The sequence below is a fragment of the Oryctolagus cuniculus genome, chromosome 15 (genome assembly GCF_964237555.1).
Source record: "Oryctolagus cuniculus chromosome 15, mOryCun1.1, whole genome shotgun sequence".
NCBI classification, from domain to species: Eukaryota; Metazoa; Chordata; class Mammalia; order Lagomorpha; family Leporidae; genus Oryctolagus; species Oryctolagus cuniculus.
In genome coordinates, this window is record NC_091446.1 from 19,677,629 (window position 1) to 19,693,226 (window position 15,598).

At 39.6% G+C, this 15,598-nt stretch overlaps 1 protein-coding gene across 1 annotated transcript in view; it reads right to left on the minus strand.

Annotated features, from left to right (window-relative positions):
* Positions 1-3,396: 3,396 nt before the first annotated feature.
* Positions 3,397-15,598, minus strand: part of SMC3 (structural maintenance of chromosomes 3) — a 47,402-nt gene continuing 35,200 nt past the window's right edge. The window contains exons 19-29 of the mRNA XM_002718739.5: positions 13,722-13,874; positions 11,568-11,719; positions 10,212-10,370; positions 9,190-9,297; positions 8,596-8,704; positions 7,783-8,030; positions 7,483-7,695; positions 7,051-7,242; positions 6,720-6,897; positions 5,003-5,109; positions 3,397-3,805 (exon numbers count right to left, since the gene is read on the minus strand). Of these exons, the coding sequence (XP_002718785.1) occupies positions 3,734-3,805; positions 5,003-5,109; positions 6,720-6,897; positions 7,051-7,242; positions 7,483-7,695; positions 7,783-8,030; positions 8,596-8,704; positions 9,190-9,297; positions 10,212-10,370; positions 11,568-11,719; positions 13,722-13,874 (1,691 nt within the window). The 3' untranslated portion in view covers positions 3,397-3,733. The remainder of the gene's footprint in view (positions 3,806-5,002; positions 5,110-6,719; positions 6,898-7,050; positions 7,243-7,482; positions 7,696-7,782; positions 8,031-8,595; positions 8,705-9,189; positions 9,298-10,211; positions 10,371-11,567; positions 11,720-13,721; positions 13,875-15,598) is intronic.

A 15,598-nucleotide genomic window follows, 5' to 3' on the forward strand; every position in this document is an offset into this window, starting at 1 on the left:
GAGACAGGGCTTTAAAAGGGAAGTCAAGGGCCCAGCCCTGTGGCGCAGTGGGTTAAGCTGCTGCTTGCCACGCCAGCATCCCACACGGGAGTGCGTGAGTTCCGGCTGCGTTGATTCCAACCCAGCTTCCTGCTCATGTGCCTGGGAAGCCAGCAGAGGTTGGCCCAAGACCAGGATCGACTTCTGGCTCCTGGCTTTGTCCTGGCCCAGCTCTGGCTATTGTAGCTATTTGGGGAGTAAACCAGCAGACTGAAGTTCTCTCTTCCACTCCTTACTATTCTGCTTTTCAAATAAATAAACCTTAAAAGAGGTGATGAAGTTAACATCAGGCCTTAAATCCAATCTGATTGGTATTCTCACTGGAACTTCAAACACTTGTCTATTTAAATGTATGCTTTGGGGGCTGGCGTGTAGCACCATGGATTAAGCCACTGCTTACAACACCAGTAAACGTATCAGTACTGGTTGGAGCTTCTGACACAGCCTTCTGCTAGTGCACCTGGGAAAGCAGGCACCCATATAGTCACCTGGATGGAGTTCCAGGTTCCTGGCTTCACTCTGGCGCACCCCAGATTTTGTTGTCATTCTGGGAGTGAACCTGTGGGTGGAAGCTATCTCCGTCATTCTGCCTTTCAAATAAACATTTTTTTTTAATGTGTGCTTCAAAAGACACCAGTAAGAAAATAGACAAGTTACAATTTGGGAGAGTATACTTGCAAATTTTATACCTGACAAGGGACTTGAATCTAAAACATGTAAACTCTTATAATTCCCTAAGAATACAAATAACAAAGAACACAAATAACAGACACAAATGACAAACACATGAACAGATGCTTAACATCTTTAGTCACAGGGAAATGCAAATTAAAACCAAATTCACGGGCCGGCGCCGCGGCTCACTAGGCTAATCCTCCGCCTAGTGGCGCTGGCACACCGGGTTCTAGTCCCGGTCGGGGCGCCGGATTCTGTCCCGGTTGCCCCTCTTCCAGGCCAGCTCTCTGCTGTGGCCAGGGAGTGCAGTGGAGGATGGCCGAAGTGCCTGGGTCCTGCACCCGCATGGGAGACCAGGAGAAGCACCTGGCTCCTGGCTTCACATCAGGGGGCCATTGGAGGGTGAACCAATGGCAAAGGAAGACCTTTCTCTCTCTCTCTCACTGTCCACTCTGCCTGTCAAAAAACCAAACAAACAAATTCACAAGAATGGCTGTTAATTAAAAAAAAAAAAAGTGTTGGTGACGATGCAGAAAAATCTTCACTCATACACTACCTGGGGGAATGTAAAATAGTCAACTCCTTTGGAAAACCTGTACAACTCCCCAAAGCATACAGAGCAGCTGTATGACCAAACAATTCCTTTCCTTGGAAAACGTGTCCACACAAGAAGTTGGTTCACAAATGCCAATGTTGATGGCAGCACTATTTATAACACCATGGGTGGGTCCAACCAAAAGATCCGAGTGATGAACAGATAAAATAATTGCATAGTATATATCCATATAATGAGATACGATTTAGCAAAATTAGAACTACTGCACATACAATATAAATGAAATTAAAAACACTAAGCTAAGTGAAAACAGCCAGTGCACCTACTGCATGGTTTCATGTACGTGATGTCCACAAAAGGCCAATCTATTAATGATGGAAAATAGGTTTGTAGTTGTGGGCTACACAAAGGGGAATTGCAGAGTGGCTGCTACCAAGTACAGGATTTCTGTGGGGATAATGAGAATGTTCTAAATAGACTAGAAATGGCCACCCAATTCTTTGAATATACTAACACTGGAATGCACAAAAGTGCATGTTAGTAAACTTTATGGTATGAATTATCTTTCAAGAAAGCCATTTTAAAAACACAATAAAAAGTCCCAGACTTCAACAGGACTGGGGAGAGGGAACCCATTATTTCAAAGCCTTCTGAAACTACTTATCCAGGAAAACAAGGAAATTATAGGATGCATGTAATGTACTGGCTTTAATGTTCTCAGTCACTTGAAACTAACTTCTCAAACACACAAATTCTAATGTAAAATTGCCATCCTAAATTGAAAGTAAATTTTAGGGGACAACACTGTGGCACAGCTGGTTAAAGCCCTGTTCTGCAGCATCGGCATCTCATATGGGCATCGGTTTGAGTCCCAGCTGCTCCACCTCCAATCCAGCTCTCTGCTGTGCCTGGGAAAGCAGTGGAAGATGACCCATGTACTTGGGCCCCTGCACCCACATGGGAGACCTGGAAGAAGCTCCTGGCTCCAGATTGGCACAGCTCCGGCTTTTGCAGCCATCTATCTCTCTGTAACTCTTATCTTTCAAATAAAAGAATCTTAAAGAAAATAATTTTAAAGGACCGTAACCTTGAGTTACACCAGGGACTCTAATCCTCGGTGAAAGTGAGCATCACCTCGGGAAACTTTAATTTTTTTTTTTTTTTATTTTTTTGACAGGCAGAGTGGACAGCGAGAGAGAGAGACAGAGAGAAAGGTCTTCCTTTGCCGTTGGTTCACCCTCCAATGGCCGCCGCGGCCGGCGCGCTGCGGCCGGCGCACCGCGCTGATCCGATGGCAGGAGCCAGGAGCCAGGTGCTTTTCCTGGTCTCCCATGGGGTGCAGGGCCCAAGCACCTGGGCCATCCTCCACTGCACTCCCTGGCCACAGCAGAGGGCTGGCCTGGAAGAGGGGCAACCGGGACAGAATCCGGCGTCCCGACCGGGACTAGAACCCGGTGTGCCGGCGCCGCTAGGCGGAGGATTAGCCTAGTGAGCCGCGGCGCCGGCCAACCTCGGGAAACTTTAGAAACAGCGATGAGTAGAACCCCATCCCCTAGTATCTTGATTCAGCTGGCCTGGGCAAGACCTCAGCAGCACCTTTTTTGAAGTTTCCCAGATTCAAGCAGGCAGCCAGGATTTCACAATCACTGATCTAACAATCAAAATACAGAACTGTGCTTTTAAATATTCTCTTATGTGAAAGTAACACTTTCTTAGGTAAAATAAAAAGTATTTAAAAAAAAAATCTGGGGGCTGGCACTATGGCATGGTAGACTAAGCCATCCCATATGGGATGCCAGTTCAAGTTCTGGCTGCTCCCCTGCTGATCCAGCTCTCTGCAATGGCCTGAGAAAGCAGCAGAGGATGGCCCAAGTGCTTGGGCCCCTGCAGCCGTGAGGAAACCCAGAAGAAGCTCTTGGCTCCTGGCTTCGATTGGCCCAGCTCCAGTCATTGCAGCCATTTTGGGGAGTGAACCAACGGATGGAAGACCTCTCTCTGTCCCTCCTTTCCTCTGTAACTCTACCTCTCAAATAAAGAAAATCCTTTAAAAAAAAAAACAAAAACAAAAACAAAAACCTGTTTCTAGTCAGTATAACAATTAATGAAAAGTCACATAAAACACTAAATTAGTCATAAAATCATTTATTTGAAGCTATAAAAAAGAGGCAGTATAGTTGACAATTTAATTAGGAAAGAATATTTAGCATGTTTCAAAAGATTTAAAATAGGAGCAGGACACTTTACAAAAAGGTGTGTGGCAAATAAAATTCTTAAACTATAAGTAGAAATGTAACATTACAGAGTATCTTATAAAATACACAGACAGAAATATAAAAGGACTATGTATGCTCTAAGCCTGAAAATTATTAATAATGACCAAATATTTAGTTTAAATTTACAGTTCCTTGGTAGAAGAATCATATTACTATACACAACTTTCAAAAGGGAGACAATATTTTCCAATTAACCATGCGTGGTATCATCTTCTACAAAGTCTTTGGCCATCTCTGCTGTGATCACATCAATATGACTAACCTGAAAGAATGAAAGTTGAAAAAAAAATCTGTTCAATTTTAAATAAACATATCAGTTACACTGTACAGGGTTAGTATTTACAATATAAATCTTAACATCTATAAATTTAACACATCAAGTCAAATGATTCTGAAATACTGAGAGGAAAAAACCCTTGATCAATGGTGACTGATCAAGGTATGTGTTTAAAAAACACTGAAGGCGGGCATTTGGCCTAGTAGTTAAGAAATCTGTGTCCTATAGTAGAATACCTGGGCATGATACCCTCTCTGGCTTCTGACTCAAGCCTCCTTGCAGCGCAAACCATGGAAAGCAATGGTGACTGGATTTCTGCCACCCACGTGGAAGACCTGGATTGAGTTCCCAGCTCCTAGATCCCACCAATGCAGGCATTTGGGAGCTGAACCAGCAGATGGGGGCTTTGTCTCTCTCAAATTAAAAACATTCTTTTTAGAGGCCAGCGCTAGGGCACAGTGGGTAAAGCCACTGCCTGAAGTGCTGGCATCACATATGGGCACCAGTTTGAGTCCCAGCTGCTCCACTTCCGATTCAGCTCTCTGCTTTGGCCTGGGAAAGCAGTGGAAGATGGCCCAAGGGCTTGAGCCCCTGCATCCACATGGGAGACCCAGAGGAGGCTCCTGGCTCCTGGCTTTGGATCAGCCCAGCTCTGGCTATTGCGGTGATTTGGGAAGTGAACCAGTGGATGGAAGACTTCTTCTCTGCCTCTGGTTCTCTGTAACTCTGCCTTTCAAATAAATAAATAAATCCTTAAAAAAAATTTTTTTTAATTTAAAAACTGTTTTGCATTTTAATGCTCTGAAGAAATAGTTAAATACCTACACCTTTTTGTTCAGTTTATATTACTTTGCTATTTCATCAAAGAACCTGTGCTGGAAGACACCAAGTCTAATCAAATTAAAAACAAATGTATTCAATTGTTAAACTATTCATTAAAGAAATACTGGCTAGATCAGAAAGCTACAATCTCTTAATATCACTGAAAATAAAAATCAATGCAAGGAATACTACAAAAAAATAGGTAAATTCACAGGTATATGAAGTAGGTTTTTTCTTCATAAATAAAGATTCAGATAACCAATGACTTTCTAAGTCCTCTTTCAGTGTTTAAATAACATAAAGCCAAAATTCAACAATCATAATATATACAAACTTAAATTCCATGTAAAATAAAGTTACCTTATTTCTGAACTTTACACCATAGAATTTGTCAGCTGATTCAAGCAGTTCAGGCCTAAAAGTAGTTGTAATAAACTGAGCATGTACAGCAAGTTCCATAATCATATCTGTGAAAAGGAATAATTTAGTAAGTTCCTTTTTGGAGACAAGTCTAAACATTTAAAAAGCATCTATTTTTATTTTTACCTAGAATTCAAAACTGTTTTAAATAGCTTGTGATTTATTTTTCAAATACTCATGTATAAAAACCACCAACCTGCTTTCTTAAATTATATAGAAATCTTTTAACTCCACCATCTTAAAGTTATAGAATATAAAGTTTTATTTAATATAAAGAAAAAGAAACTTTTAACAGCATTGGAGATACCAGAGCAATGTTAAGTCCCCTCACACAATGAAGAAAAAAGAATCTTCCCTATGCTACCCACTTAATCAAAGACTTTTGGAACTAACTGATTCTATACAGAATCAACACTATTTTTGTACTATTCTAACATCAAGGAAAACAGAGACTCTTGGGTGGGTAGTGGGCATTTAGCCTAGCACTTACGCCCTGGGTCTCACATCAGAGTGCCTAGGTTTGATTCCCAGCTCTGGCTTCTAACTCCAGCTTCCCACCTGGGAAGCAGTGGTGATGGCTGAGCTAACTGGGTTCTTGCCACCCATGTAGGAGACCTGGACTGCATTCCCATTCCTGGTTCTGGCCCAGACCCAGCCCTGGTCATTGTGGGCATATGGGAACCCACCAACAGAGTCCTCTCTCAAGAAATAAACAAAAATTAAATTTTTGAAAAAGTGACTTTTGTACATAAATTTAACTGGATCAGGGTTTTTACTGATTTAAAAGATCTTTTTTTAATATTTATTTATTTATTTGAAAGAGTTACACAGAAAAGGAAGGAGAGGGAGGGAGGGAGGGAGGGGTCTTCCATCCAATGGTTCACTCCCCAATTGGCTGCAATGGCCAGAGCTGCACCGATCTGAAGCCAGGAGCCAGGAGCTTCCTCTGGGTCTCCAACACAGGTGCAGGGGCCCAAGGACTTGGGCCATCCTCTACTGCTTTCCTAGGCTATAGCAGAGAGCTGGATCAGAAGTGGAGCAGCCGAGACTCAAACTGGTACCCATATGGGATGCCTTCACTGCAGGCGGTGGCCCTACCCACTACACCACAGCGCTGGCCCCAGTTTTTACTGATTTAAAGAATTACGTTGGGGCCAGCGCTGTGGCGCAGCAGGTTAACACCCTGGCCTAAAGCGCTGGCATCCCATATGGGCACCGGTTCAAGACCCATTGCTCCACTTCCAACCCAGCTCTCTGCTATGGCCTGCGAAAGCAGTAGAAAATGGCCCAAGCCCTTGGGCGCCTGCACCTACGTGGGAGACCCGGAAGAAGCTCCTGGCTCCGGATCAGCACAGCTCTGGCCGTTGGGACCAACTGGGGAGTGAATCATCAAATGGAAGACCTCTCTCTCTCTCTCTCTCTGCCTCTCCTCTCTCTGTGTAACTCTTTCAAATAAATAAATAAATCTTAAAACAAAAACAAAAACAAAAACAAAAAAACAGAATTACACCTATTTCTCATACAAAACTAAACTTTGTTAAACTATTTAACAAATACTATTAAATACTACTAAAAGAGAAATTATTTACTCACTATATTCCCAGACAACAGGTGAACTATCATCTTTTCAGGACTAACTACAAAACCCACATTGTACCTGACACAGCCTTTCTGTGCTGAGCATCCAGAGCCTGGTCGATCTCATCAAACAAGTAAAAAGGAGCTGGGTCACATTTCTGGATGGCAAAAATCAGAGCAAGGGCTACCAGGGATTTCTGTCCACCTGAAAGCTGCTGCATTTCTCTCATTTCACCTTGTTTTCCTGTAAATGACACCTAAAAAAAACGTGTTATGCATTTGTATCTTAGAGAAAAAAAATCACTATTATCTCTTAAGTCGCCTACAGTGTGCCAATTTAATTTGCAAAAGATCCACCGAATTCTGCCACGGTGATATTCTAAAGAAAACAGAAAGTAAAGGTACTTTACCCTGATTCCAACACCAGTGAACTGATCAACTGATGGGACACTGCTTTGTGACCCAGAACCCCTCTCACTTTCACCACTCCCTTCTCCTTCATCCTGAGACTGACTGCCTTCCACGTCTCCTTTCTTCATCACCAAAGTAGCTTTGCCTCCAGGCACTAACTTCTGGAATACTTCACTAAAGTTCTTGGATACCTTAAAAACAAAACAAAACAAAACCCTGTCAGCTGAAATATAAATTTTGCTTAAAACAATTATTTTAAAGCAATCAGAAGTGTTTTTTAATCTTAAAAACAGAAATGAAATATTGGATCCTTTCAAGAGCCTGTGTTGGGTCTATTCTCTGTGTCAGTGGGTGGGAAGCTTTACAAATTGAGTAACAGCTGAGTCTTGGCTCTGTGTGCCTGTGCATTTTAACTGTAAGCAGAAACACACCTGCTTGAAAGTTAACTGAATAGCTTCGTATTTTCGAAGTTCAAGTACATTCATCAGTTCCATGATTGATTTGTACCCCCTATCCAACTCTTCTTGTCGCTTTATTAACTTTTCTTTCTGCTCAGAAAAGTTTACAAACTGATCCAAAGCTTTTTTGTTAACATGGCTGTACTTCTTTAATTCTGTGTTGCACTGCTCAAGTTTTCGAAACAACTATAAGGAGAAAAAAAAAAGTATAAATAAATTCACATACAGGGAGATTTGCAATGAGACTTCAAATTTAAAGCCAGTAAGATTTACCTGTTTGAGGCTCAGTGTCTGGTACTTTTCAAATGCTTCCTGGGGTAATGATCCTAGTTCTCGAATTTTCTTCATACACTCTTCTTTCTTCTTCAGTAGCATGCCCTGTCGATTTGTCATCTTTTCCAGTTCTTTAGTGTCATGATTTATAGCATCCATGTGTTCTTTTTCCATATTTTTCCAGCGTTCCATACTCTTCTGAAGCTCCTTAATTCCAGCTTCTGTTTTATCAATGGAATTGTCCAAATCTAAGGTGGGGAAAAAACAAAATTAGGCTATAAAATCTATTTTAAAGCCCAAATGTTATTTGAGCAAAGATTTTATTTTAATGGCCAAGTTTACCAAACTATATAGGTGTTAGGTTTTTTTCCAGTGTTTGTTTAAATTTTGCTGTGAAAATACATAAACTACTTAGGACAAAATTGGGCTTGTAAATCAGTCACTCCAATATAGTTTTTATTATTTTAATACTTGTTTATATAAAAAACTAAGAAATTGATTTTCTTCTCAGCAACTAAGTGACAAGAACCTTAATGAAAGCACTTTTTATCTTTTTCCCATAATATTTTACTTTATAGTTTCTAATAAAAATGTCACAAACACCTCAATAAAACAAGTAACTATTTGTTACTATTTATAATCAACCTAAACACCACTCACCATAAATTGTTTATAAATAACACAAGACACAAAAACTTATTAGCACATGCTTTTTGCCTCTTAAGGTATTTCATTTTGTAGTAAAGCAATCTCACAAAACAAATAAGGCTAACTGTAAATAATCAAAAACATTTTTACTACATAAAAATTCACCTTCTGATCGTGCCATGGTATCTTTTACTCTTTTATTGATGGCTTCAAGTTCTGATGTTGTGGCTGTAAGGACAGTACCCCCTTCTGTCTCTCTCAGTTCATTAAGTTCCTAAACACAAAAGGACCTATGAACATTAGCATTAAATCAAGTGAAACAAATTTTGTTAACTTCAAAATGGTATGTCTGCTAACAGTTTCTACAGCTGTTATATTTGAATCCAACAAAATCAAAAATACATGAATACAATGGAGTAGGAAGATTAATACTAGAAAATTTCTCAGCATCTGAGTACTACTGAGAAAATATTATTAATTAGCATTTACTGAGCACTTAGAATGTGCCATGATAGTGACCATGCAAAACAGGTACTAACACTAATGCAGACTTTATTTACATAAGAAACACTGGCTTAGAAATAATAAGTGAGAATCGCCCAAAACTGCACACTAGGTGGCAGTGCTAGAACTCCAATCTAGGTCCCTTAGGTCAGTCAGTTATGTTTCTGTCCCCAAAGCCTATGCTTTCAGTCTCTCATATAACCACTTTCAAATGGGTTACGATCATCAAGGAACCCCTAAAAAGGAACAACGTACCTGTTCTACTTGGTCCAAGCGTTTTCTCAGATTCTCATTGAGGTAAGTCTCTACTCGAGTAATAATACCTTCTAATTTAATTCTTTCATTTAGCAACTGCCTATTTTCCTAGAATTTAGAAAGGGAAATTAGTTGTCTAAATAAGCATGCACATTTCACACACAGAAACACAGTTAGTCTATTGTCTTTTCTATTACTTGTCCTCAAAAGTACTGAAATGGGGTTTTATATTCTATTCCCTCCCAAAAAAGCCCCACATTTTCTCTTATCCAGATTTTCAAATTTTTGTGCCTGATTCTTTTTGTGAAGTATGCACATAAAATGGTTTTCTTTTCCTTCTTCCTCTATTTTTGGACTCAATGTTGTTCATATCTAGAAAAATCAAATGTTATGGAGCTGGAGCTGTGGCGAAGCACATTAAAGCCCTGGTCTGCAGCACAAGCATCCCATATAGGTTCCAGTTCAAGTACTGGCTGCTCCACTGCAGATCCGGGTCCCTGCAAATGTGCCTGGAAAAGCAGCGAAGAATGGTCCAAGTCCCTGGGCCCCTGCGCCCAGATAAGAGACCACAGGAAGCTCCTGACTCCTGATTGGCTCAGCTCCAGCCGTTGCAGCCATTTGGGGAGTGAACCAATGGATGGAAGACCTCTCTCTCTGTAATTCTTTCAAATAAATACATCTTTAAAAAAAATAAAATGCTATTAAAATGCTTAATCAAAACTATTAAATAAGTAGAAAATGATGAGATCAACATACTTATGTGTGGTTTTACCTAACAAGTTCAATCTTAATGATAAATGTACATTAAGATGGAAGAAAATGAAGATTTCTTATATAATCCTAACATATACAGGCAGTGCACAAAAAAATTCTTAAAGCCTTATTTACTGTTACAGGTATGAGGAGTCTAAGTCTCATTTTTATATATTTTTTCAATATTCCTTTCACATTCTTCTATTTAGCAAGAAAGACATTTTTCATAACAAATTAGGACTGAATTTTTTTCTGTGAAGTATACTTGCCTGCTGAAGTTGACGAATTTCATCATTCAGCGCATCTACTCTCTTCTGATCTTCCAGACTAAGCTGAGAAAGCAAATCAGTCCCCAGTTCTGCTTTCAATGATTCTCTGGTGGACTCCATTGCATGCAAACTTGCCTCCAAACTTTGTAAGCTACGTTGCTGTATGAGACAATCCAATTAATAAGAGTATTAGTCACTCTACTACCATAGCACTATAATACTGATAAGCTAACAACCTGCATGTATTTGATATTAAGGTAATCACATCAAATTAACTCAATATTAAGTGTTGCTATGGTGTTCATTAAGTTAGTATTAAGTCCATATTTTTCTCACCTTATTTTCAATTTATGATGGGCTTACTGGGAAGCAACAATTCATTATATGTTGAAGATTATCTCACCCACTAAATTGAAATTAAGACTATGTAACAAGCAAAATATGGGGGCCGATGCTGTGACGCAGTGGGTTAATTCCTCCGGCTGCAGTGTCGGCATCCCGTATTAGCACTGGTTCTAGTCCCGGCTGCTCCTCTTCCAATTCAGCTCTCTGCTAATGGCCAGCGACAACAGTGGGAAGATGGCCCAACTGTTTGGGCCCCTGTAACAGCAGGGAAAGCCCGGAGGAGGCTCCTGGCTCCTGACTTCTAATCAGCTCAGCTCCGGCTGTTATGACCATTTGGGGAGTGAACCAACAAATGAAAGATCTTTCTCCCTGTCAGTAACTCTACCTCTCAAATAAAAAAAAAAAAAGAAGAAGAAAAAAAAGAAGGAAAATAGGATGCCAAAACTACAGGATGGTAGTGGGAGAAGCACCATAAAACAGATCATGTTCCATGGCTACATTACATAAAACTTTTTATCCATATTCATAACAAAAAGTTGCCAGTTAATATTGGGATGGTACTATTGTGGCACTTATTTATTTAACTCTTTATTATTGGTGTATAAATAGTTTTGGTGAAAACTGCTTTAAGTTTAAGAGATAATAATATAAAGTATCACCTGTAGTAAGAGTTTGCTTTCTATTCATTTTAATATTTTCGACAAAATATAATCAAATGAATTCAAATAACTCCTTAGTACTTCTGGGCAAAAGTGATTACTGACAAATTAAATACTGACAATCAGATAGTACTATTACGCTACAGCTCAAACTCCCTATCTATCCAATGAAGATGGAAAATTTAAATGCAGCCTCTAATAGAAGACTCTGGGTGCCCAATGTTGTTAGTACAGAATAGATGAAGAGATTCAGACAAATGGGTCAACTCAAAAATGAAAAAAATTCAATTCAAGGATAACCTATATACTGTATGACCCACCCAAATCTCTAACAAAAGGCATACTTACGAACCTTGGGCATAAAAGTTTTCTCTGACTGCTGCCTCTTCTCTTTCAGCATCTTCATTTCTGATAATATGCTATCTCTGGATGCTTTAAATTTCCTTTGCTGGGTCTCTATCTGCTGCATTTGGTTCATCAACTGATCAATTTCATTATTAATCCATATACAAGGCTAAGGAAAATTCTCTCCAGATTATAAATACATCAATAAGTTCTAAATTCTCATTAGTTCTTAAAAACACAATACCTTGTAAACATTTATCCCTCCCCCTTTTCTTTAACCCTAGATAATGGTTATTTCCTCAAATTCATAGACCATAAAAATGCTAATTATTAAATGTATCAACTATAAAACATTTTAGCCTGTCACTTCACTCTCAAAATCTTAAAATAACATATATACTATTTCATTTGCAACTACACACACACACACGTTCTTGAAAATTCCTAAAGGAAGCTCAGTGAAACCTAACAGTATCACATATTTTAAAATACCTTTTCACCCAACAAATATTTAATATGTAATGTAGTATGATAAAATCACTACTTCAAGGAGTTATGTAGGCTTTGCCCAACGTGAAAGAATAATTCAGTTTAGCTGAATTATCAAATGCAGTCTTCCTTTTTCTTATATTTCTTCATACTAAAAAATTATTTGAAAGGCAGAATGACAGATAGAAAGAGCAAGTAAAAATGAGATCTTCCATCTGCTGATTCACTCCCTAAATAGCTACAATAACCAGAGTCAGTTCAGGCCTGAGTAGGTACCAGTACTATCTGGGTTTCCCATCTAAGTGGCAGGGACCCAACCACTTGGAACATCATCTGCCTCCCTCTCAAGCACATCAGCAGGGTGTTAGGATCAGAAACAGATGAGCCTGGACTTGAACAGCCACTATTAACATGAGACACAGGCATTCTAAGCATCAGCTTAATTCACTGCACCACAACACCCATCCCTTTTCTCATGTTCTTTGCCAATTCAGGAGCTCTCTCAGAGTGATGCGAGGAGCCATGTAAAAGTCAAAGCTAAGATGCTAATAATTTCTTCCTCTGTCATTACTTGCACTGATAACACAGAAGCCATAAACTTAACAGTTTTATAAAGTTGTGTTTCACTTAATAATGTCCTTGAAGCAGTAAAAATTAACTTTATTCTCAATGCTCAAGAGTTTGTATTTGTAATACTGTCTGACAAAATGATAAGCACACATCAAGTACTTCTGTCTGATACCAAAACATCTTGTGATTTTAAGAAAATGTAGAGGCAAGGCATCACAGCGCAGTAGGTTAAGACACTGCTTGGAAAACCTACAGCCCACATTGGACTGCTGGCTCAAGTCCCAGCTCCTAAGTCTTCAGATCCGGCTTCTTGTTAATGTGCTTAGGAAGGAAGCAGATGGCTCAAGTTGTTGGGTATCTGCCACCCACAAGAGAGACCCAGATGCAGTTTTGAGCTCTTGGCTCCAACCTGGCTCAGCCCCTGATGCTGTGATGAGCATTTGGGTAGTGATCCAGCAGATGAAATCTTTTTCTGTCACTCTGCCTTTCAAATATTTCTTTTTCTGCTCACAACTGTACAACTGTGTCAGTTGTGAGCTGAACAAGTCAATCTTCATGTAACATCATTTTTACCTGAAAGAAAACAAATTTTAACTACAGTTATTCAGTTATTTGACAGTCATTTTCTCTGTTAACACTAAATCTGCACTGAATCATCTAAGGATACATGGACATGTTTCAATTGTAATGGACACTAATTCCAGTATACCTGACTTCTATGCAACATGTGGCATTACTGATGTCTTTTACCCTCCTCCTTAAAACACTATTCAATTTTCCCTTTTACAATTCATTGACCAGGCCTCTCAGTTTCTGTTCTCTGATAACCTTAAATTCTGAGTCTGTTAGGCTTTTTTCTCCCTAAAGAAGATGCAATGGTATTAACTATTTAACAGTTAAGTAAAGGGTCAACATTAAGAATTCTTAGTTTTTTCCCCCTTACTCTTTAGAAGTTAAATAAACAAACATAAGCAATCCTATTAAATAAAGGCCAAAGTGAAATATATTAAATTTGCCCCACTGTAAATAAGCAAAAGATTATATACTGCAACCAAAATGTTCTTTCTCCACAGCAACCATCAAGCACAAAACAAAAAGATATTTTCAATATTTCTGCGCAGGTTTTCATTGAGCTTTGCTTCAAGCTCACCTAGTTCCTCTTCTGCTTTTCTAACATCTTTCTGTAATTCAAGTCGAGACTTTCTTGTGTCATAATAACCTCCAGTTAGAGCACCCCGATGACTGACTTGGTCACCTATAAACAACATGTAGGAAAAACAGTAACTCTATATGTTTCTTTATTCAATGAGAAACTGATATATAACCAAAAAAACTCATCTGAAGGCTTAGTTACGACATCATAAAATTTAAAAGGAAAAGAATTCAAGTTGCTCTGAAGAAATTTTCCTTTCCAGTGCTGAAATTTTAAGTCTTAAGAAAAATGTACCTTTCAGAATAGCCCAAACATTGGCCAGAAAGCAAGTGTTTAAGATTAATAAGGACAAGTCAGTAGCTTGAATTCCTACTGGCAGTATTTGGGGAATACTGAGTATAAAAGTAATGGCAATGTACTAACACATTTAATAAACATGAATCCATGAATCACAGGGACACAAATGTGAAAAGGCTATTCTCTACAGATGAATAAAAATTAATAAATGTAGAGGCGAAGACAGAATACTCATCTTAGAAACCCCTAGGGTAATTGACGATCCAGGCAAAGGTCAACAAAGGACATTTAAAACTGTTGGTAAAAAACAGGCACTGGGAGGCAGGTGTTAATCTGCAGAACTCAGATTGGAGTGCATAGGTTTTTGATATTCAATTCCAGCCCCAACTCCAGAGTTCTGCTAATGCAGATCTTGGGAGGAAGCAGTGATGTCTTGGTTCCTGCCACCTGGATTGAATTTCAGGCTCCTGGCATAAGTCCGTGGCCCAGCCTGGGGCCACTGTAGGCATTTGAGGAATGAACGAAGGGTAAGGACTTTCTTTTCTCTCAAATAAATACTATTTTAAAGAGTCTCTGGGTTACAAAAAGACACACTTTAAAAAAAAAAGTATTTGAAAGGCAGAGTGACAGAGAAAGGGGGAGAGATCCTCTACTTGCTAGTTCATTCCCCCAAATGGCCACAACAACAAGGTCTAGCTAACACTGGCAGCCAGGAACCGAATCCTGTCTCTCACATGGGTATGCAAGGGCCCAAGGACTTGGGCCATCTTCTGCTGCCTTCTAGGAATGTTAGCAGAAAGTTGAGTCAGAAGCCTTGTACCAGAACACGAACCAGCACTCCAATATGGGATAATGGCATGTCTGTGGCAGCTTGACATGCTGCGTAATACAAGCCCCTGATTTAACATGGCCTAAAGGGATAATCTCATATACCACTTAATAGCGAAGGGGAAATCATATTTATACTGAGATATCTGCTAATAATATCACTAACAGTAGCAGACATCATGATTTGATGAGGTACACATCACTTATATAATACTCATGCTAAGAATATTTAACCTGACCCTAGCAATGCTGAAGTAACAAGACAAATCCAGGAAACCAGGTATTTTATGGGAAGAGCACAAGAAAGAAAGAGAGGTGTTATGGTCCTATAAATGAGGTCCTCCAAAAGTTCATGAAAAATACTTACATGAAAAAATTGCATGGATTTCAAAATTTTCTAGAACAAAAACTTTTTTTTTTTTCTTTGACAGGCAGTTAGACAGTGAGAGAGAGAGACAAAGAGAAAGGTCTTCCTTCCATTGGTTCACCCCCCAAACGGCCGCTACGGCCGACACGCTGCGCCAATCCAAAGCCAGGAGCCAGATGCTTCGTCCTGGTCTCCCATGCGGGTGCAGGGCCCAAGGTCCTGGGCCATCCTCCACTGCTTTCCTGGGCCACAGCAGAGAGGTGGACTGCAAGAGGAGCAACCAGGACAGAATCCGGTTCCCCAACCGGGACTAGAATCCAGGTGCCGGCGCTGT